A 23547-nucleotide genomic window follows, 5' to 3' on the forward strand; every position below is an offset into this window, starting at 1 on the left:
AAAAAAAAAGTGCTGTATTTCCAAGCACAAATGAAGATGCGGTTTGAATATACTTCCATGAAATTGGAAAAGAACTGTTTCAAAATAAAGTTATTCTAGCCCTAACTGGTTTGGCTCAGTGGATAGAGCGTCGGCCCGCGGACTCAAGGGTCCCAGGTTCAATTCTGGTCAAGGGCACGTACCTTGGTTGCGGGCACATGTCCCAGTGGGGAGTGTGCAGGAGGCAGCTGATCGATGTTTCTCTCTCATCAATGTTTCTGATTCTCTATCCCTCTCCCTTCCTCTCTGTAAAAAATCAATAAATATATAAAGTTATTCTAAAAAGCATGTGATTTTAAATTTTAAATATTTTAACTATTATAAGTAGGGAACTGCTTATCTCATCTGAATTCCTAAATGTCCAAATTAGAATATTGGGCCAAAAACTTTTTTTAATTTTCTCCTTGGGAAAAAGAGCGAATAGCCTTATATTCAGGCACATAGTGCGTTCCGTCACAAAGCCCTTCCTCACTATCACACACTGAGCAGTGGGACTTATTCCCAGACGCCCGCACCTCCCTACTTCCCAACTCCCCCAGGATGGCTGAGCGCAGGCCCAGGGGAGGTGGTTACAGGATGGTGGTAGGGGAGGCCAGAAGGGGAAAAAGAGCTGCCTGTCAGGGAGTATTCCACTTCCACCTTGAGCCCTTGCTTCTTCTTCCATAGACACGCAAACCACACATACACACTCCATGGACTGTGGCCCACGACTTCCATCTCTACACAAAACAGACGACTCCTGCCACCCAAGCCGGGCAGGGGCTGGGCTTTGTGGCCTGAACAGCTGGGATGTGCAGAGCTGGGCAGCTTGCAAACCATGGCACCCGGCCCTCATGGCTTCGTTTGTGTTTGCCTTCCTGAGCCTCATGGTCCTCACCTGGGAAGTGGACTCATGGAGGCCCACTGATAGGGTCACGGTAAAGGTTAGACGAGGTACCTCACACAACGACGAGCACTTGGAGGGGCCAGGAGCCAGGCTTCCCAGGAGAGGAGAAAGAGGAAGTAAGCCTGTCAGAAAGCAGCAGAAAATCACGGGCCCAGCCAGTGTGGCTCAGGGGTTGAGTGTCGACCAATGAACCAGGAGGTCACGGTTCTATTCCCGGTCAGGGCAAATGCCTGGGTTGTGGGCTCCATCACCAGTGTAGGGCGTAGGGCATGCAGGAGACAGCCAATCAATGATTCTCTCTCATTGTTGATGTTTCTATTTTTCTTCCTCTCCCTTCCTTTCCGAAATCAATAAAAAATATATTAAAGAAAACAACACCGAGAGAATCTCTCTCTTCTCTTCTCTCTCTCTCTCTCTCTCTCTCTCTCTCTCCCCCTCCCTCTCCAGCAATGGAGCCTGAGTCAGCTCCCCCTTCCTGCTCTGCACCCTGCATAATTCTGCCCCAGAGACAATTCTGTTCCTGAGTCCTACACAAAGCTGCCTCCTCTTCCTCTTTCAGACCCGTACAGCCCTAAACTTGTCCATCATTGTCTTGTCATTGCCAGGGTGTTTCTCCCACCAGTCCGCAGGCTTCTGAAAGGCAGGAGTTGACTGTCCTCATCCCAACCTGGGCAACGAGTACTGAGCTATGATGGCATCGGTGAGGCAACACTGGCCTTGACCAGCAGATGGCAGCAGTTATCAATCAATATCTGGGACCCAGTGGGCAAGGGGTTGCCTCACCCTCCCAGCCGGTGCAATAGAAACTGAGGGGACTTGGGAGCTTTAAATGCCCAGCCGTTCTCCCAGTGCCCCTCTATGGGAACGCTGCTCATTCCAGCGTGCAGGTGTTTACCACTCATCCCACAATTCATGTCTGTGCCAGCCCTGGGTAAGCAATGAGAACACGACCGGTTCCTTTCCTTTATCTAATGAGGGACAGACACCCAGGACAATAAGTGCTATGATAGCACTAAGCGCTTTCTCCCCCTGGCCACCAGTTCAAATGCCTGCCTCTGTGAAGTGGTCCCTGACCCCAGGAAGCTGGCTGCTCTGAGGACCTAAGGCATCTTGTGTAGCAGTGCCTATTTTAGCCCCTGCCATGCTCTGGTTCCTCTGTCTCTGCCCATCCCTCACGTATGAGGGAGTATTCCACTTCCACCGTTAGCCCTTGTTTCTTCTTACACACACACACACACACACACACACACACACACACACACACACCCTGGGCTGTGGCCCACAACGTCCATCTCTACACAAAACAGACCACTCCTGCTTCCCAAGGCTCCAGCCGGTGTTCCACACCAATCCTCATCTACTGTCTACATGTCTTCCTGGATGTCGGGGCTACACATCCAGCCTTCCCCTTCCCTGGATCTGTTCCTCTTCTGAGCACCAGTTCTGCTCTCATCTGCACAGAGTCACCAGGGCCTATTGCCTCTAGTTCATAATATCTGTCATTGTTTTCATGTTTTACAACAGACATACTCTTTTAATTATTGAAATAAACTCTAGTAGTATTAAATAAATTCTTGAGTGCCTTTGACACTTTTCTGCAGTCCAACAGGTCCTGCTTTTATTCAGATCATAGTCTCTGGTCTCTCTCCTGGATACCACAGCAGCCTGCTACAGCCAGCTGTCCTCCATGCTGCTACAAAGGGGCCTCTGCCCTGGCTCTGGAAACTTCCACGCTAGCCACTTCCAGCCTGGACCTCTCCCATGAATTACAGGATCACAGAGGCAATGGCCTTACTTGCCCTCCCCATTGGGAAGTCTAATGTGCAACTCAAACTTTAATAGGTCCGAACCCCAAATCCTGGTTTACCTCCACCTTCAACCTGCAACTCCTCGAGTTCTTTCTCCACCTTTGCAGATGCAACACCATCTTTCCAGGTGTTCAGGTCAAAACCCTTGACTCCAAGCCCGGCTGGTGTGGCTCAGTGGTTGAGCATTGACCTGTGAACCAGGAGGTCACAGTTCCAGGTCAGGGCACATGTCCAGGTTGCAGTAGGGGGTGTGCAGGAGGCAGTCGATCAATGATTCTCTTTCATCATTGATGTTTCTATCTCTCTCTCCCTCTCCCTTCCTCTCTGAAATCAATCCTATATAATAAAAGGCTATATAATAAATATAATCCTATATAATAAATCCTATACAATAGAATCCTATATAATAAAAGGGGGCAAAATGTCCCCTTGTCAGGGAATTCAACCAGGAGTTCGACCAGGGGCCTGCTACCCAACCACACGCGTCCCCTCTCCCTGGCTGGCCCAGCCCAATTGGCCAGCCCAGTGCTCCAAGCATCCTTGCCTTCTTGCTTTTTCTCCAGCATGCTCCCTTCTCACGGTCATTGCATTTAATGTTCCTTCTGCCCAGAGATATGCATGGCCAATTGCTTTCTCCCAGAGATATGCATGGCTCCCTCCCTCACCTCTTTCAGATATTTATTTACTCAAATACCACCCTCTCAGGCCCCTTGACCATCTCATTTAAATTGGAATTCCCACTTTGCCCTGGCCAGGTAGCTCAGTTGGTTAGAGCCTAGTCCCTGTACGCCAAGTTGAGGGGGGGCGGGGGGGGCGGGCGGAGTTTGTTCCCTGGTCAGGGCACATATAAAAAACAACCAATGAGCCGAAACCGGTTTGGCTCAGTGGATAGAGCGTTGGCCTGCGGACTGAGAGGTCCCAGGTTCGATTCCGGTCAAGGGCATGTACCTGGGTTGCGGGCACATTCCCGGTGGGGGATGTGCAGGAGGCAGCTGATCGATGTTTCTCTCTCATCGATGTTTCTAACTCTCTATCTCTCTCCCTTCCTCTCTGTGAAAAATCAATAAAATATATTTAAAAAAAAAAAAAAAAAAAACAACCAATGAATGCATAAATAAGTGGAACAACTGCCAGAGGCTAAAGCAAACAGTATTAGCATAAAAATGCAAAAGAGACATTGGAAGACCAATGGACTTCAGCACAAGTTTGCTCCTGCTGTGATTGCAATGGCTCCAGGCGATTTCCTGACCTGATAATCCTTACCTTTACCAAACTTTACCTTTGATCTGCCTGTATGCATTGCTAAAGGGCAAATGTGTATGCAAAGTGAATAAAAAGCAGATGGACCCAGTCTCGGTTCCTCTTCATGCAAGAGGTTTCCACCTGGCCCCCCATGCCTTCAAAATTTATATTTCTTATATAGTGTCCTCAGCCCTCCTGCAAGTCATCCTGAACTCGCCATGCAGGTCGTGGCAACAAGTTGTTCTTGCTCTCTCTAAAATTAGTAAATAAATAAATAAAATTGGAATTCCCACCTTAAACCCAGCACCCTTTACCCCTTCTTTCCTACTTTATCTTCTCCATAGTATGTCACCACAGTTATATATGTTATTTAGTCATTTATTTTTGTTTATCATCTCTTTCCACTACTAGAATGTGGACTCTATGAGGACAAGGACTTTTGTCGGTCTTGGTTTCTGCCACATCTCCAACATCTAGAACAATCAGCACATAGTAAATGCTCAATTAATACCTTTTTATTGAATGAATGAATGTCTGACTCTTGATTGCCTTCTCCTTGTCTGCAGAATAAAGTTTAACATTCAAGGTCTCCCTCACTCACCTCTTACCCATACTGACTCTTATACTTACCCAGTGTCTGGGCACACTCCTTCCTCCACCCAGGAAGCCTACACTCCCCCCTCCCCACCCAAGCCCACCTCCACCCCCGCTGCAACCCCACTCCTCCAACACCCAGCTCAAACATCACCACCTCTGGAAAGCCACCCTGGATCTCTCACATACTGAAGCCATGTCTGTCTCTCCCACTACAGGAGGAGCACCTGAACTACAGAACAGTGGCTCCAGGGCATGGTTTCCAAGGTAACATTTGATGAATGAATAAATGATTGCATGAGAATAAGACATATCAGAAAGGCAGAGTTTAAGGTGAAGGGCACATGTTCATTCTTTATTCATTTTCCATGTTATCATTCAATACATTTCAGTAAGTGATGGTTGGCTTGACACCTGGGCTCTCTGAGGGTAGGAGCTGTCTCCCCTTCTTGCCCTCTCTCCACATGGCCAGACATGACTCTGGGGTACACCTGTAATTATGCTGCATAGAGGAAAGCACTCTGGAGCCAGGAAGCACCTGCCCTGCCATTTGTTCCCTGTAATCCTGATCAAATCCCTCTAGCAGCTGAGTCCTGGTTTTGCATCTGTCTAATGGGTACCACCAAAAAGGGTGGGGCACCACCAATGCTTGTTCTGTGGGACATTCAAGGTCTGGACAACTGGAAGGGGTGTGGCTGTCTCTCATGCCAGGCCACATCTGAGCTACTTTTGGGCCAGATTTTCCAGAGATGGCTGGAACCGTGTCTTTAGCCAGTCTGCCAGCCAGCTAACCTGTACCCACAGTCTGGGACAAGTGCCAGATCCTGACACATTGGGCAGCAGGGGGCTGGCCCAGCTCCACAGCAACACCTTGGCAGCCCTGGGAAAGGGAAGGGGGTATGTTTGGCTTGAGGTCAAGAGGGTATGGGCCAGGGCACAGAGGGGACAGCTGGTGTGTGTGTGTGTGTGTGTGTGTGTGTGTGTGTGTGTGACGGCTGTCTCAACAAGATGCTGGCAGAGACCAGAAAAGGAGCATCTGCTCTGACTAGCGCCCCCCCACCACACACACACACACACACACAGTACTGCTAAGATCTTCCCATTAGTGCCACAGGGAGCTGGGTCCCAGCTTCTATATAGGAAAGAGGATCTCAGGCTTTGGGGCTGGGGCTCAAGGTTGGGGATACAGGGATGGGGAAAGCGAGGGAGTATAACTTAGACCTCCCTTCCCCACGGATAGAAGGGTTCCTGTATCCTGCTGGGAGTGGAAACTAAAGGAAAGGGGGTGGTCATCCAGCATCAGGCCTGTGAACTGAAATTCTGGGGAGAGAGGGGTCAGAGCCGGAGTCTATGTGAGAGGATGAGGAAGAGAGTGAAGGGCAGGGGCTCAGAGGCTGGAACTCTGGAGGAGGTTTTTGGAGGGTCCGAGCAGTGAAATCAAGGGAGTGGGGGGTTCCAAGCTCCAGAAATCCCAAGGGATGGGAGGGACTCTGGAGGTAAAGATCTGGGAGGGCCCAGAACGAGGCTGAGAGGCTGAGTCAAAAGAGGGTTGGGACGAGGGAGGGAGCAACGGCTCCGGGGCCTGATCCCGGCAGGAACTGCGCATCATGACGCTGGGGGACGAGGTCCCAGGGCCAGGACCCAACAAAGGCCCCTGTCGGGGGCGCGGACGGGGAGCTGCACTCCCAGGTCCTAAGCGAGGCCGGGACCTGGCGGGGCGGGGCGCACGCTGGGCGGGGCCGGGCTGGGGGCTGGGCCGGGGTCCCGGGGGCCGGGGCGGGGCCGGGCTGGAGCTGCGCAGCCGCGGGGCGGCCGCCGCGCATGCGGGGCTCTCCGGGCTGCAGCCGGCGCCGCAGCCACTCCCGGGAGCATGAAGGACCGAACCCAGGAGCTCCGCACGGTGAGTCCGGCCCCGCGCGCCGCCGCTCGCCGCTCGTCTGCGCGGGGCCGCTCCTGCCCGGCTCCGGGGGTCCCCGGGCGGCAGCCCCTGCGTCCCCGACCTGGACCGGAGACAGCGTGGTGGAGCCGGGGACCCCGACCCCCCGACGGATCCCACCCCTCCGACCCACTCGGGGTCACGGCCGGCGGGAGCTCGGGCCCGCTGGCCCGCGGGCCGGGGGCCGGAGTCCAGGGTCCCGGCTAAACTTGAGGGCGCCTCCTTGTTTGGGGTGGTGGTCGGAGGGGTAGCCATCGGCTATGGCTGGCAGGACAGAAGCCTGACCTCTCTCCCGGCCCGCGGGCACGTCCAGTCCCTGCCCCCGCACGGTGCCTGACCGCTGGCCCTCCTGTCCCCGCTCCGGTGTGGACACACGCGGGCCCACGGTGGGAAGGGGCGCGGAGCGGTCCACCGCCCAGGGCCCCGCTGCGGGGTGCGCTGCGGCCGGCGGTCGGGTGGGGCCGGGCTCCGTGGCGGACTCTCCTCGCCGGGCTCCTCGCCGCCCCCATCACCTCCCATCACCTCCCATCACCTGTAGCTCCCATCAGCATCACCTGTGGCTCCCCACCCGTTCGAGATTGGGATCTGCTGCCCGCCCCGTGCGGGAGGAGGGATCAGACCCGCCCCCGGTCCACCTTCGTGGCTTCCGGGCAGCCCGCCGCATTTCCAGACCCTTCCGGGGTTCTCTGGTCAGATTCGGACCGGAACCTGTTTTCCACCTGTGTCTCAGAAGCCCTCGGGGTGTGTCTCCTGGGGCGGGGTTTATGGGGAGAAGCGGGGTGCGCCCAGGTTCTGAGTTAGAGCCCACCCTCTCCCAGACCTAATAGAGACCCCTGCCGCCTGCTCCTCTGCGACCCCGCCCCCTCCCCAGGCTTCTGCCATTCAGCTGGAGGTCTGCGTTCTGCCCTTAGGGGTGGCCAGCCCGCAGGCCCGGGGGAGTGGGGGGCAGTGACGGAAACGAAGCCTGCCTGTAGCTCTAGACCAGGTTGAGATGTGTCTGGTTCCCTGTCTGACAGCCCTGCTGCTAGGCCCTGTCCGTGTTCTCTGGGGGAGCCTTAGTTCAGTGGCTCCCCAGAACCCCACTCCTGCTGCCCACCTTGAAACCGGAGACCTGGGTCCCCTCATATGGAAAGTTTCAAGTGTCCTTTGGGTTTGTCCTCACTGCCCAGAGGCTCCCTGTGTTTGTTTGTTCCTGGGTCTCCCCTCTATACTAGTCCCCCAGGCAGCCTGGGACTGGGACCTGTACCTTCCTGCCTCCATTTCCCCCTTGTTCTGGCTGCCAGCCCCCACCCTACCAGTCAAACCTGTGTTATTCCTGGCTGAGTGCCCAGCCCCCAGGGTAAACCCCGGGAGGTTTCAAAGGAAGAAGATGGTCCCTCATGTCCTATGTGTTGTCTAAACACTCCCCTGCCAGCCGATGCGGTTGCCCTCAAGTTTCCTGTGCTGCCTCCTCGGATCAGAAAGCGTTATCTTTGCATTGGGTGGTCTCACGGTGCATCTGCTGATGTTTGGGTCAGATAAGAGTACATGTGGCGACCAATGGTCAGAGGGAACACGGTCCTCCCCATTTGACAGGACCTCTGGTTCATCAGCCTGTATCCCCTCTGCCGAAGGGGAAACTGAGGCACAAGAGAGCAGGTGGCTTACCTCGTAGGTCAAGAGGGATGGTAGAAAGGGGCTTTGCCTAGTCCCGAAGACAGGCAGACTTAGGCCTGGTTGGGACTGGGTGACCCCCAGGAGAGCTTGAGTTGTAGAGAGCTCAAGCCCAGTTCTGTTGCCCTGGTATGTGTCTCTGTGACCCTTCTCCTTCCCCTCCCCACAGTAGCCCAGGTGGGCCCTTCAATGGTAAGACCTGGTTTCTCTGTGAATCAACTGAGGCTTCCTCTACCAACCCCAGCCCTCCGGTATTCTGAGCCCACGGATGCTGCCATACTTATTGCTGGAAGGCATGCCCAATAGGGGTTTCTAGCCACCTTGATGGGGTGCTGGCAGGAACCCACAATGGTGGAGTGGAACAGCTGGGGGCTGCCATTCCCACAGGTTTCCCTTTGGGCCTCAAGTTCCCATCTATGAAGTGGAGATAGGAAAACCTAGAACCCAGATTCTCAGGGCAAGAGGAGTGGCTCCTCAAGTCTCCTGACCCTGACTCCATATTTGGGGGAGACTTGCAGGATCCAGAATTTTCAGACCAGAATCCCCAGAAACCAAGAGGCCAGGACTTCCCACCCAGGGGCTCCCCAGCTGCTCCAGTGAGTTGGACAGAGGTGGTCCTTGGGGTAGCAACCTCCACCCCCTCAGCCCTTCTTCCTCCTACTCCTCCCCCTTCCCCACTCAACGCCACCACATTCGGAAGGAAGGCCCGCAAAGGGAGCTTATTTATAAAAGTCACACTTGATAAAGGAGCTGGCACGTTTCCTTGGCACTCTGCAGGCCAGGTTCAGCCCTCCAGCCTCCTCCTCTCATACGGAAAGTGAAGGATCTTCAGGGTCAGTGTGAGGACTCAGCACTGTAGGCAGCCCTCAGAGATCGGAAGGCCAACCCTAGGCTTAAGAGGGGCAAACACAAGCTCAGAGTCCTACAACCTGGGAGACTTTTGAAGCAAGGTGTCCCAGGCAGCCCTGCCCCCACTTCGGAAGTCTCCCTGGTCTCCTTTCTGAAAACTTCTTGGAACTGATCCATCCCTCCCTGGACCCAAACACTGTTTATCTACATGCTGGGCTGTGTGGGACACAAGGGACCTGCTGTAGGAGCCAGAGAACAGAGGGAGGAGAGAGAGTTGGGGTTGTCAGACCTGGGAAGAAACCTTCACGGAAGAAGAGGATTTGGGATGTCTCAGGAGGAGGAGTTTGATTTGCATGGGGGGAGAAAGGTGGTCCAAAAGGAGGAACTAGAATGAGGAAACGCAGGAGGTGGGAATGCCCATCCAAGAGAGAACGGTGGGTGGTCGTGACACCTGGTCTAGAGGGCCCAGCCCACAGGCGCAGCTGGGGAAGCCCTGGATGGGAAGCCCAGTGTCCCCCTCTGCCCTCCAGTTTCCCTCTTCTCTCTCACTGGTGGGAAGAGACCGGGGGTCCTAGAGCAACAACAGGCAGGTTTGTACAGGCCCAGGGTAGCGTCTCCCTCCCTCTCTCCAATGACCTCCTTGGGCTTTCCCAAAAGAAACAATGTATTTGAGCACATTTTCATCTGGGATGCAGCTGAGATGTTCTTTAGGGACTATCTAGCCCAGCGGTTCTCAACCTGTGGGTCGCGACCCCTTTGGGGGTTGAACGACCCTTTCACTAGGGGTCGCCTAAGACCATCAGAAAACACATATATAATTACATATTTTTTTTTTATTATTATTATTGATTTTTTACAGAGAGGAAGGGAGAGTGATAGAGAGTTAGAAACATCGATGAGAGAGAAACATCGACCAGCTGCCTCCTGCACACCTCCCACTGGGGATGTGCCCGCAACCAAGGTACCTGCCCTTGACCGGAATTGGACCCGGGACCTTTCAGTCCGCAGGCCAACGCTCTATCCACTGAGCCAAACCGGTTTGGCTACATATTGTTTTTGTGATTAATCACTATGCTTTAATTATGTTCAATTTGTAACAATGAAAATACATCCTGCATGTCAGATATTTACATTACGATTCATAACAGTAGCAAAATTACAGTTATGAAGTAGCAACGAAAATAATTTTATAGTTGGGGGTCACCACAACATGAGGAACTGTATTAAAGGGTCGCGACATTAGGAAGGTTGAGAACCACTGATCTAGTCCAACCTGAATCTTACAAATTGGAAAACAGGTCCAGAAAGGGCCAGGGGTTTCTCCAAGGTCACGCGGTATCTAAGGGCAGAGCCCAGCCCCTGTCCATGGCCTGAAGCTGCCTGAGCTCCTCTGAGGCCCTGTTAAGAGAAGGGATCTGATGGAGGAGGGATTACACAGGATGGGGAGAGGGCCAAGGATCAGACTGGAGAGCCCTCTTTCCTGGAGGCTCAGCTTGGCCTCTCACCCAGGGAACTGGGCTCTGGACCTCTCCTGTAGTGACACTGACTTTGATTAGTCATTAAAAGGAAGAAGGGGAAAAAATAGCCTTGAGGCAGACAACAGCAACTCCTACTCAGTAGGAATGAATCAACCCTGCCGGCTGGCCTGCCGCCATCCCTGGGGCGCCTCTTGGAGGAATCAAAGGCTTGTTTCCTGGAATCCTGGAGCCTCTGCCAGGTGAGACCACCAGGGCTGCCCGGCCTCCACTAGGGGAAGGTTAGGGCTTCCTGCCAGTGGTTCCAGCGGTTCCAGCGGTGTCTTCTCTGTGTGATGGGGGCAGTACCCCTTCCCACCCCACCCGGTGTTTATTCCTGGTTGCTCAGGCTGGAAGTGGTGAGGCTGGAGCTGAGACAGCCAGCCTGTCAGAAGGAGTGAGACCAGACCAACAGCTCTCAATCCTGAGTGGCCTCACCAGCCCCACCCCCATAAATTCTGATCCGAACTCTCTGGGGTAGGACCCTGAAAGTTGCTTTTTTCAAATCCCGCCAAGGGATGCTGGTGCTGGACCAGGGTGGAGAACCATTGAAAGATGAACAGAAGACACCGGGACAAATCCAGTGCTAGTTGGATGTGAGAGGAGGCGGAAGCGTAGATGTCTCCCAGTTTCTGACTTGGGGAGCCTTTGGGAACAGGGAGTTTCAAAGGAGGAGGTTCAGGAGAAAGAGGCGGAGCCTAGTGTTGGGCAGGTGGCAGGCAGGATGCCCACAGATGTCTGGCTGGGTTGATCCCGAGGACGTCTGAACCTTCAGGCTCGTAATTGCCCCATGGCTCCCGCTGCCAGTTCCATGCAGAAGCCTCCCAAGTCCCCAGTTCCAACCCAGCCCTCCTTTCAGAGCTGTGACTGCCACGCAGAGAGGGTTGGAGGATTCCCAAGGGAGTTGGGGCCCTACTCATTCAACAAATATCCAGATACCCACTTTACGTATGTGTATGATATTCACTCTGGCCCGCCCAGGACACTAGGAAGATGGCATGCCAGCCTACTTCCTAGTTCCTTTTGGTCAGGAGTGTGTCTGTATTGCGGGCAGGGAGGTAGGGGTGCTGGCATCCTACATCCTTGTCATTTATTCAATGCCCAGTGAGAACTGATTAAGGGTCTGAGTTCATCTGGAGGACATTTCTAAGAAAGGTGCTACAGGGCTCTGGGCTCAATGGGTATGAGGTTGCAGGGGGCAACAGACTCACAAACCATCAGATTCTCACAGGCTAGAACAAGGATCAGAACAGATGAAGAAATGAAATAAAAAAGTTCCTTTACTTGAGGCCTTCCTCGGCAGGAAGTGCCAGAGGATCACTTATGTGATCTATGGCTGCATTAACAGAGGTAGAATATGTAGAAAGAGGGAGGGGATGGGCTAGTACTTTGGCACTGCTTAGACCACAATCAGCAACAGGTTCAGTTTGCATCCTGTACTACAGGGGAAGACAGAGGTCAGACTGAACAAGTCAGGGGCAGGAGCTACAATTTAGGGCCCCTGAGAAGGATCTGAAGGGGAGGGAATGGTGAACTTGAGGGGGGAAAAAAAAACACCAAGTAGGATATGGATGCTGCCTTCAGATCTCTGGCAGGGTCAGCTGAGGGAGAGGGCACCAAAGGTTCTTTATGGCCTGGGTCCAAAACACAGAAAAAGGGGAGGACTTTCCAACAATTGGGGCTGCCCAAGATGGGCAGAGCTGCCTGGGGAAGCTAATGCCCTCACCATCACAGGAAGTGTGCAAGCTGAGGCTGGAAGCTGGGGCTAAAGTGACTTTTCAGATGCCTTAAGGCCTGAGAGTCTGTGGCTCTGGCTCCAGTAGGAATGTGAATAGGGTATGGGGAGCCCAAAGGAGCTGGGAAGGCTTCTGGAAGGAGGTGGCATCTAAGGATGAGGAGAATGTCAGGGTTACGGAATCAGCATCCCAGGCAGAGGGAACTGCATGGGAAAGCAGGGAGGACCTAGGGTGGATTGTAGAGGTAGGGAGCTTGTTATAGGTGGGCTGTGCTGGGATCAGATTTCAGGCTGGGGCAAGTGAGGTGAAGAGGAGGGTCGGGGTGAAAAGTCCTAAGGAAGCAGGACTTAGTAAGGAAGGGTCCCCTTGGAGCATCCCCTCAAAGTTTTGCTTGGAGCCCCGGTTGGTTTGACCAAAGCTGCAAGGTCAGGCTTTAAACCCTCCAGTTTGTCTTTGGGTCCAATCTGAATGCCCCAACCTGGGTGCCCCAGTCAGACCCTAGCCCAAGGTGTGCCATTCCCCAGCCCTACCCTCACAGACGGAGAGCCTAGAGAGGGCTCTCCTGCCAACCTTCTTTTGTTGGAGAAACACCCAAGTCCAGCCTTCAATCCTCTGGGGAGGCTGTGGAGGTAGCAGGTCAGACTGGCTGGACTTCTGAAGAAGATATGAGACCCAGAGAGGGGCACGAGCCCAAATCCGAGGGGTCTCGGGCAGTGACTCTCATCTCTAGTGACTCAGGTGCCCTTGTCTTTAGCTCTAGCTGGCCACTGCTCTTCCTGGGAAGGAAGCTGGACAGTTCTCCTTGTGCCTCTTTGAGTCCACCCTGTCCTCCTTTGGGCACCAGAAGACCAGAGAGGGCAGGGCGCTGAATGGCTGGAGCTCCTAGGGTCACTTGCCAACCTGGCAAGCTGCCCAGGAAGGGGAACTGGGCTCTTCCAGGCTGCACTCTGCCTCAGTTTTCCTAGGGAGTGTTCCTCTGGCTCAACTCCTGGACTTGGCCGGGGCGGGGGGGGGGGGGGGTGGGGGGTCTGAAAGTGTGGAAATGGCTCCTAGATTGCCTGTGTCTATGGATGGGCTCGGTGGGGGGAGGGGGGCCACCTGGTAGCAGCTGCAGGCACTTGTGTGAGCCAGGATTTATTTTAGCTGCTGGGGGAGGAGGTGTGATCTCTTGATGAGAGGGCCCCTCCAAGCTGTCTCCATAAATCTCCTAGCCAAGCCCCACGTTGTTGGGGTAGTGGGACCACGAGAGCTCCAGGGGCACAGCCCTTTACAACATGCTGTGCTTCCCCATCCTTCCTCAGCCCTCCCTCCCTGTAGGCAGGTGTCTCTGTCCCCATTTTGTAGAGAAGAGATAGACCCACAGGATAAGTCCCTCAGTTTCCCTGTCCCTTGACTTCTGCCTGCCTCTATCCTGGGCCCTGATGTAAGAGCGTGGAGGTGAGGGCCAGTGCCTACCCAGCTAGTGCCTCCTCCCCTTGGGGCGCTGAGAAATGAAGAGGTGTGATAGAGCCTGAGAACCCCAGTCCGATGGGTGACAGTCCTGCCCTGGGTATCCTGGCCTTGGCTGTGGAGAGTGGGCTGACCATGGCCGAGTCAAGGTATGGGGTGGACAGTAATGGGCATGGCCAGCACGCTGGGAAGTCAGAGGTATAATTACCCCCACCCCAGGATGAGGCTGGCTTTTGTACAGCTGCTCCTAAGGCAAGCCCCAGCCAAGTAACATGACTGGCCTCTTGTACGTGTTGGACCCAGCTCTGGTCAAGGTCCCATGTGAAGACTGACCAGGAGAGAGAGGATCCTGAGAGGACTGAGTGGGTAAAGCAGCATGGCAGAGCCCGTACAGAGGAGTCTCGCTCAGGCATGTCTGGGGTGCTGTGGGGATGGCCTCGTGTCTGAACCATCCAGCCTTTTGGGAGGGGGGTGTTGACATGCCCAGGCCTGGGACAGCCCAGGCCTCCCCTTCCAGAGCCCTCGGGGGAAAGAGAGCTTGGAAACTCCTAGCCAGAAGAGTAGACAACGCTGGCTTCCAGGTGGTCTAGCTCAGGCCAGGATTTATTTTAGCTGCTGGGGGAGGAGGTGTGATCTCTTGATGAGAGGGGTCCCTCCAAGCTGTCTCCATAGATCTCCTAGCCATGCCCCACTTGGGGCCAGTTGGGGCCCCGTAGCCTGGGGACCAATCCCTGAGGTTTTCTTGCCCAGCCAATGGCAGGGCCTCCTGAGCAGCACCCTAGAGGGAGGGAGGTTCTGGGAGGATCCCAGTCCTGTGGGGAAGGGGCAGGCAGCTGGGCAGGAGGAGTCCCTGGCCTGGAGATGGAGACTTGGCTGTTTCCAACTTGACAGGCAAGGCCCCTCTCCTTATGCTGGGTCACCAGGGATCTTTCAGGCCTCGCCGGGCTGGGGCACAGGGCACAGCCAGGGCTTATCCTTGCCAAGAGGGCAGAGGGGCATGGTTGGGCCCTGGAGCTACAACCTGCAAGCCTGCTATACACGATGCCAGGCATTGGGTCCCAGGTCCAGTGGTCCCACTACAGGTATGCTCATGTGTCCCCACCCCCGTGCAGGCCAAGGACAGCGATGACGACGATGATGTCACTGTCACCGTGGACCGAGACCGCTTCATGGATGAGTTCTTCGAACAGGTGGGAGCCAGCACACCCAATCTCTCCCCAAACACTGGCAGGCCCTGGGCGACCACATCTCAACTCTGAGCCAGGCCTGCACTTACACACCTGATCCTGGCTCAGCAGCCCGTGGCACCAATTAATGAACCTCTTTTGAGAGTGAATAGCCTGAAGCTCAGAGGGGAGCCAAGTTTAGGATTGGACCACTCCTCCTCGCCCCAATCGAGAAGGGACTTGGAGCAGCCAGCCCCCGCCCACTGGGAGCCTGGCCCTCAGCCTGATTCCTGGCCCACTCTGGACAGGCCATAGGCCCAAGGAGCCCGTCTTTCTGTGGACTCTCCTGATCACCTGGCTTTGGTCCACAGGTAGAGGAGATCCGAGGCTTCATCGACAAGCTCTCCGAGAATGTGGAGGAGGTGAAGCGGAAGCACAGTGCCATCCTGGCCTCCCCCAACCCTGATGAGAGTGAGTGCATAGGTGTGAGGGGTGGGTTTTAGGCCCCGTGGGCCTCTCCAGGAAGGCGCTGCTGCCTGGCCAGGTTTGGGGGGGCTCTGTGAGAACCTCAGGAAACACAGCTGTCCCGGGCCCAGGATGGAGGGAGAGGGGAGGGCCTAGTTTCACACACGGGACCCAGGTCTCCCATAAAGACTTGTGTGGTGGGAGGGGTGGCCCTCCTGAGACCTGGGTGGGTCAGGCAGCCAGCCTGCCCTCCCTCGGTAAACTGGCTTTTTTTTCTAAGGCCCCGGGCTGGCTGCGGCCCTGGGATTCTGGGAGGAAGGCAAGGAGGGGAGCTTACTCTCATGAATTGGAGGCCTCTCAGCCTCGCCCCTCCCTTTTCCTTGCCTCCCTGGGGAGCAGATGGCAGCTCTGAAGCAGCAACGCTGTAGGAGGGCAAGCTGGCCAAGCAGGCAGAGCTTCCGGAAAGAGCTGGCAGCCTTGACATCTGGCCACTGGCACCCTGGAGCCAGGCATTCTCAGGACTCCAGGAAGTCACCTCTGTCCCTCCACACAGGGAGCCTGTGTGTGTCTGCATTCTACTCTGTCCCCAGACAGGTCTCCCTGCCCCAGCTGTCACAATACCTGTTGAGGTGTTGATCACTACACTATTATGTGCCAGGCTGACAACGTGCAGGCTGGAGATCCCCTTCCCTGGGGGCGCGCTTCCTCAGCCCCAGGGGCAGTGACAGGGGCCAGGGCTCACGGCCTGCCACCCAGGCACTTGGGTTTGCTTTCAGTTTCATCTCCAGCGCTGCCTCCCTGTTCATGGCCCCTCACCCCCAGGCCCACAGACGCCCTCAGTTACCCCGAAAAAAAATCTCTTCATAGCCCCAAAGTGTGCTTGAACCCAAGGCCAATGCCACACCAACCAAGCACAGTGCCAGGCCCTTGGAAGGCAAAATAAGTGAACCTGGAGCCTGGGTGACTGTCTCAGAAAGCGGTACAAAGGAGAGGGGAACCACCCAAAACAGGGCATATATCCAGTGCAGCCCCCTCTCCCCAGAGGCTGGTCTGGGACCGCAGCATGTGACATGGTTTGTCTATGTGCCCGTGTGTGTGTGGGTCAGTGTGTGTCAGTGGTGGGTCACTGCTGGTGAAAGGGGGCTGATTATGGGGCAGGAACTCTAAATAGCTGGAGACTTGGCCTCTCACCTGCTGGAAGGTGGGGTGCCCAGGTGGGGTGATGAGCTGCCTAGCTCCTTCCTGGCCTCCCTTGTGCTCTTCGGCATTTCTCCCCATGTCGGTCAGTAGCAACCCATTCAGAATTGCCACCTGTGAGCTGAGCAGTCAGGTGGTCGCTGATGTGGGCTGAGTAAAGTGAAGGGTTCTAAGGCAAAGGCGAGGAGAGTTAAGGAGGAGTCACGAGAAAAGATAGTGGTGAGTGGGGGGCGCTTTCCTGGGCTGAGGCTGGCTCTGCCTCCTCTGGGAGCTGCTATCTGAACTGGGCTATTTTGGGTCTGAGCTAAAAAGGCTGAGACGTTAGAGCAGCTGGTAACCAAGTTTTCCTTTGTTCAGGGAGAGACTCCCTCCTCCGCTCCTTAAAGCCCCCCACTCCACCTCACTCATATTCCCCTTGGGAGTGGCCTCAGCTGCCCCTCCACTGTAAACACCCCTCCCCAACCCCCTATAGAAGCCCCAGCCCTGGAGGCAGCAGAGGGTAGAGGGGAACGGTCCCAGCCAGGAGCTCAGTTGTGATTTCTCTGGGACTAGAGGCTGCCCTGAGGCTGGGGTGCTGTCAGGACCCATTGTTCCACCCAGCACCCCAGCGGGAAGCAGCCATCTTGTCCCCCTTTTGCCAACCAACACCTCGCAGGGAATGAGGCAAGTTGGGCACCCTCGTGGCTTCTACCAGCTTTAGAGGGATGATTCCATTTGGAACAAGGGCCAGAAGCACCAGCTACCGACCTTCAGCTTCACCCTCTCATAGGCCCCGCTGCCTGCCACCTCCAGAGCCAGCTATGCTCCAGGGGGCCCACCTCTTTGAAGCTCTACCCCACCCAGGCCAGGTGCCTCCTGCCCCATCCACCCCCTGGGCACTCAGCAGTTGGCCTCCACTCAGCTCAGCACCTGGGGAGGGGGGCTTTGTGAATAGAACACGGTTTGCCCCGCTCAGGGTGCTTGATGTAGGGGCTGGCTTCTGCCTCCCTGGTCCCTGGACCTGTCAGCCCACTGGCTGGATGCTTACCCCCGAGCCACCAGGTAATGCTAGGTGAGTTCGCACCCCCCCCCCCGACTCAGGCAAGTATCAAGTAAATGCTCCCCAGTGCCAACTCCAGCATCACCAGCTGCTCCACAATTATTTCTGCCTTAAATTTAGACCCATCTGTTATCTGCAGGGGGTGGGGGAGCCAGGGAAAGAAGAAGGGAGGCTCCTTGGAAAGCAGCATGAGGGGGTGAGGCTGCAGCTGGTGTGGCCCCGGCCCAAGATTGGAGGGGCAGACAGAACCTTAGTCAAGGAAGAAGGAAGACCCAGGACCCAGGGTCTGTCCAAAGCCCCCTCCGTGGGCCCCTTGTGTAGGAGGCTGAGCCTGAACATTGGCATGGGGGAACCCAGGGTGTCTACCCGCAACCTTTTGCCTCCCCAGAGACGAAGGAGGAGCTGGAGGAACTCATGTCCGACATAAAGAAGACGGCAAACAAAGTGCGCTCCAAGTTGAAGAGTGAGTCTGGGCTCCAGCCTTGTCTAAGGTGGGGGGCATTCCAAGCCTGCTTCCTCCACGCAGCCCATGGGGTTTCATCAACTTGAGGGGGTACATTGGGTCTTGCTTTTCTTTATGAGGCTACCATCATGTGCCATTCACTCAACAGCTATCTTGTTGGCCTGTTTGTGCCAGGGCCTGGGCTGGCCCTTGGCTTCGTCCAGGAAGTGCTCCGCTCTGGGCACTGTCCCCCACTTCGCCTAAAGAGGATTAGAGGAGTAGCTAGCACTGCCGAGTCCCACACAGAGCCTCCCTGTGGCTGTATGGGCCTAGGTGTGCATGCCTGGAATGCACAGGCCTAGGGGCTGTGTCCCCTGCAGGTGGCAACCACTTGACCCTTTCCACTCCGGACGTGGCCCCGTGTTGGGTGTACAGCCTTCCTGAGCAGGAGAGAGACAGCATGGGCCTGAGCACCGGGCCTACATATAGTAGGAGCTCACACTGAGGAGTGTGATGCATATGTACACACACCTACACATGCATCCTGCCTAGAAGGGTCCTGGCTGGCTCCTCCTCCATCGATGCCTGGCCCTCCTTTTTCCTCTGGTTCCCATGTGATCCCATTTACAGGCCACACAAGTCCGCCCAGGGGAGTTCCTAAGCCAGAGCCTGAGTGTGGGTTGGGGATCAGTGGTCCATGGGGGCAGATCATGGCTCAGCAGCCATCTGTTCCTCCAGGCATCGAGCAGAGCATTGAGCAGGAGGAAGGCCTGAACCGCTCATCCGCTGACCTGAGGATCCGGAAGACGCAGGTGGGGGCTGGGCCTCTTGAGTGGGCAGCTGGCCTCTGAGACTCTTGGGCCAAGTGGGGCTGGGCCTGACACCTGTACCCCTCTCTCGGACCCCTAGCACTCCACGTTGTCCCGGAAGTTTGTGGAGGTCATGTCAGAGTACAACGCGACACAGTGTGACTACAGGGAGCGCTGCAAAGGCCGGATACAGAGGCAGCTGGAGATCAGTAAGCTGAGGGGGTGGGGTTAGGGCTGAGGGGTGGGGCCAAGACTGAGGTGCAGAGCAAGGTGCTGCTGAACTCCCTGGGTTGGGCTGCACTCATTGGGACCCCTGCTTGCAGCTGGCCGGACCACAACCAGTGAGGAACTAGAGGACATGCTGGAGAGTGGGAATCCGGCCATCTTTGCCTCTGGGGTAAGTGTGGACCCCACCCTTCCCACAGGGACTCCTCCTTACCAGGACCCCGCCCACCAGGACCCTGGAGTGCTTGATATGGGCAGGTTTGGACATAGCCACTTTGTGAGACAGTTTTTAGAGAAGGACAAGCCCCAGAGAGGGGTGGGGACAGGTCGAGCTCATATAAATGTTAGTGGCAAAGGCCTGGTTCCTCTCAGTTGGATCCACTTCCTTGCTGCCCATTTCCCCACCAGCTTGGGCCTCCTTCCACCATCCTCAGGACCTTTTTCCCTGCTCAGAAGCCATGGTACCATAGCCATCTCCAAGTTTAGGTGAAGCTCGGCTCTCTGCTGAGCAGAGGACTTCTTGAAGGAATTAGTTATAAGTGAGGAGTTTCGGAGTGTGGGTTTTAGGAGAAAGTGGGGACAGCTACATCTAGTGCAGAAGGAAGAACAGGAGGAGAGGGGACAGGAGAAAGGCAGTTTAAGGTCTGGGTCCATGAGGCAGTCATCTTGGGCTCTATACAGCACTGGTGATAAGAACTATCACTTAGCAGTTACTACGCACAAGCACAGGTAGGGAGTGTTACGAGCCCCATAGTACATGTAGAAAATAGGGTCTCAGAGAAGTTAGGTAACAGCTAGTAAGAGCTGAGCAGAAAGTGGGGAGAGGGCCACATTTAAGAAGCCTCAGACCCTCCTTCCAGAACATTCTGCACAGGCCACTGCTCATCCTAGCTGCCTTTGTAGTTGGCTTCCTGCTGTCCTGGTCCCCATTCTCACCCCCTTCTGCAAGTGCCTGGGTCCCAGCCCACTGCTCCCATCCCTAGATCATCATGGACTCCAGCATCTCGAAGCAGGCCCTGAGTGAGATTGAGACACGGCACAGTGAGATCATTAAATTGGAGAACAGTATCCGTGAGCTGCACGACATGTTCATGGACATGGCCATGCTTGTGGAGAGCCAGGTGAGGGCCTGGGGCCCCACTGCCCTGCCCCCCAGCCCATGGCAGCACCCAGTCTGCCCTAACCCCCACCCTTTCTGCCCAACACGCTGCCCTGCCTGGGAGGGACCGAGTCTTCAGGTAACTAGCCACCTGCTATTGAAATTGCCTACAGGGCCTCACTCACCTAAAGGCCCCTCTCTGCATGGCTCTGCTTGGCCCTCCAGGATCCCAGGCCCTGCATGGCCCTACCCACCTTCCCCTGTCTTATCCACCAGCTGTTTGTCATGTAGGCACTGTGTATGGGCATTTTTCTAGGAGCTGGAGATAGAGCAGTGACCAGGACAGCTGAGGGCCTGCTTCCTGGAGCTAATGTTTGTTGGGTGAAGGGCAGCATAAGTAAATGGCAACTGGAATATTCTCCAGTTGTGCCAAGTGCTCAGGAGATGTTAGAAGGCAGCATGGTGATAGAGCAGTGGTTCTCAAACTTTTAAAGTGCCCAAGAATCACTTGGAGGGCTTGTTTCCTTGTTTCTGTTTCAATCCCCATTCCCAGAGATTAGTAGGTGGGGGTAAGAGCCTGTGAATTTGCATTTCTAACATGCACAAGGGTGATGCTGATGCTACTAGTCCAAGGATCACACTTGGAATACCATTTTGATACGGAAGCCACTTTGGATGGGGATGGGGTGCCTAGAGAAGGCCTCTCTGAGGAGGGGGTGTTTGAGCGCTGGAGACATCCCAGAGGAAGAATCAAGAGCTGGCGTAGGCAGAGGGACCAGCAACCATGGTCCTGCCATATTTGAGGGCGAAAGGAGGCCATGCAGCTGGAGCACAGGGGCAGCTGGAGATGAGCTAGACGGAGGGCCTTGGCGGTGAAGTCTCTAGATTGGCAGGTCTCAGTATGGGAGTGTGATGTGAGTGGGAAGCAGGGAGGTCATGAGGGTGCTGCTGCTGCCTCCCAGTGAGAGATCATGGTGACATGGAGGCCTGTGGAAGCGACGGACTTGGAGAGCTCTCAGTTGTCAGCATGCTGTTGCTGGGAATTTTGGGCAGCGTCATGATCGGAGTGGCCTCTGCCTACTGCATGGGACCAGATTGCAGTGCCCAAGAGGACTATGGGGCTGAGTGGGGGCGGGTACCAAATACAGAGCTGGACAAAACCGTCAGGCCCAGGGATGGAACGGGGGGCTCACTGGTCACCTTGTGATCTGTGGCCACAGTCAGGCCCACCTGCACCAGGCACTGGGTTAGGGCCCCAGCTGTGTTCTCTGCATGGTCCCCATGCCCTTGGCTGAGACTGCATGGCCAGTTCCCTCCCCAGGATGGCTGCTCTGCAGGGAGAGGCCGGAGCTACCAGGGTGTCTGGCCTGCAGGACACTGGTGAGAAGCTGTACCCCATCCTCCTCATACTCCTTTTCTCTCTAATCTCAGGGCACTTTCCTAAAGTCCTGCCTCAAGCCCCCTTCTGACCCTGAGGGCGGCTCTCTGGAGCTTGGGTGCCCCTGGCCCTGCAGGGGGAGATGATTGACAGGATTGAGTACAACGTGGAGCAGTCGGTGGACTACGTGGAGAGGGCCGTGTCTGACACCAAAAAGGCTGTCAAGTACCAGAGCAAGGCGCGCCGGGTCAGTAGCCCCAACTCTACCCAACATTTCCCGCACGTCCATTAGTGATCACAGACCCCTCCTCACTCTGCCTGTCCCACCTCTCAGCTCTTACTGTAACCTCACCCACCTCTCCCAGGTTTCAGTGCCTCACTTTAACCATCCTCAGGCCCATTCCAGGTCATCACCTTCCCCCCATAACCCCCCAGACTCTCCAACCCTCCGTCCTCTCTCCCAATAGCCCCGAGCCCCTAAAAGCTCTGCCCACCTCCAGCCTCTCCCATGCTCTGAGGCCTTTCCTTCCTGCTTCTCTGGTGCAGAAGAAGATCATGATCATCATCTGCTGTGTGGTCCTGGGCATTGTCATTGCCTCTATCTTTGGAGGGATCTTTGGATAGAAACTCCCCCACCTGCCTCTCCACTCTGGATGGCCCAACTAAGGAAGCTCCTTGGCTGCTGACTCCCTGTGGCTCGGAGCCCCCTCCACACCCACCCTGCCCTGAGCCGTCATGTGCATGATCTTCGTAACAGTGTGTGTCTGTACAAGAGGCCGAGGGGAGCCAGGCTAGGAAACAACCAGCGGGGCGGGGATCAGGTCAGCAAGGGACAGACTCAGGCCCTGGCCCGGCTGCTTCACCCTTCCCAGGCAGAGCTGCCCAGGTAGCCATGTTTCCCCTCCTCTGCCTTCAGTAATTCCACTCTTGACCTGGGGTCTGCCTCTCCATGCATCAAGGCTCTCTGTACCCCAACCTTGCCTCCTGCTGACCCCACCATCTATCCTGTCCTCTCCAGCTGTCCCCCCTAAGCCCAGCCCCCTGAGGGGTGGGGATCAGCTGGCCACATGGTGCTGCTTTTCAGGTTAGGGGAGGAATGGCCCTGAGAGACAGCCCAGCTCTAAGCCTCTAATAGCCAGTCACTGCCAGGGAGGCTCAGGGTGCTGTGGCCAGGTAGCTTCTGGCTGTGTCAAGGCCAGACTCTCTCCCCTATCTAGGGGCAGAGTCCAACAGGTCTTCGGCTGCCTCAACCTCCCCACATTCCTAGAGCCCCAGGAGCAACCCCCCCCCCTCCCCTTGGCTATGCCTGACCCCAGATAACATTCTGGAAGAGGCTGGCTGGTGCCTGGTCTCTAGCCACCCTTAGAGCCAGGGAGACAGAGCAGACCTGTCAGGCCAAGCCCACCGCCTGGGCCAGCCATTCTCCCCAGCAGGCCTTAGCCGGGTCCTCAAGCCATTGTGTGTTGCATGTTTGGGACAGTAGTCCCCGCTCTTGTGCTCTGGGAAGTCAGATGTTACTTCAGGCCTGCAGTCATGTCCTGCCCTTGCTGTTCCCCACTGATGTGCCACATGAGTGTCAGGTGTCTTGGATGCAGTATTCAGCAGCCAGCCAGGAGGGGTACCTCCCTACCATCTCGGGGCTTCTCAAGTCAGAAACATGCCCTCACTTCAAGACCCCTCTCTTCCTTGTTGACAGGCAAGGAGTGTGCATGCGAGTGCATGCAATAGGGGACGGGGCCATGTCTGAGCCCCACCTTTCCTCAGCTTTGCTCCTGTCCAGTGACTGTGACCACTGTCCGCGTGTTGCCTTCTTTACCGACTTCCCTCCCCTCCTTTACCCCTTCACCAAAGGTCTTGGTACAACCAGCTGCCTGTTTTGTGAAATTTTTATGTAGAATAAACATTTGTATCCGTCCCGTGCCTCTGCTCTAGATTTCTTACTATTAGTGTCATGGCCTTAGGACTTAAAGGTGAATGTGTGTGACAATATGGGGAGGGGCTCGAGGCAAATGACCCCAGCC

The 23547-nt window shown here is 55.6% G+C and overlaps 1 protein-coding gene across 5 annotated transcripts; it reads left to right on the forward strand.

Moving 5' to 3' along the window:
* Nucleotides 1-6330: 6330 nt before the first annotated feature.
* Nucleotides 6331-23440, forward strand: STX1A (syntaxin 1A). Of its 5 annotated transcripts, none has more exons than XM_059693463.1 (10): nt 6331-6469; nt 14819-14896; nt 15244-15343; nt 17962-18036; nt 18754-18827; nt 18925-19033; nt 19148-19221; nt 20033-20170; nt 21663-21773; nt 22073-23440. In XM_059693463.1, the coding sequence occupies exons 1-10, from the start codon at nt 6440-6442 to the stop codon at nt 22148-22150; spliced, it is 867 nt and encodes a 288-aa protein (XP_059549446.1). In that variant the 5' UTR covers nt 6331-6439; the 3' UTR covers nt 22151-23440. The 5 variants fall into 5 exon arrangements, 4 of the variants coding, with proteins under 4 accessions (XP_059549446.1, XP_059549444.1, XP_059549442.1 ...); XR_009452572.1 differs by having other exon boundaries at nt 6334-6469; nt 21580-21773; nt 22073-22111; XM_059693459.1 differs by lacking the exon at nt 6331-6469 and adding an exon at nt 10067-10724.
* Nucleotides 23441-23547: the final 107 nt, after the last annotated feature.

The sequence above is a fragment of the Myotis daubentonii genome, chromosome 4 (assembly GCF_963259705.1).
Source record: "Myotis daubentonii chromosome 4, mMyoDau2.1, whole genome shotgun sequence".
NCBI classification, from domain to species: Eukaryota; Metazoa; Chordata; class Mammalia; order Chiroptera; family Vespertilionidae; genus Myotis; species Myotis daubentonii.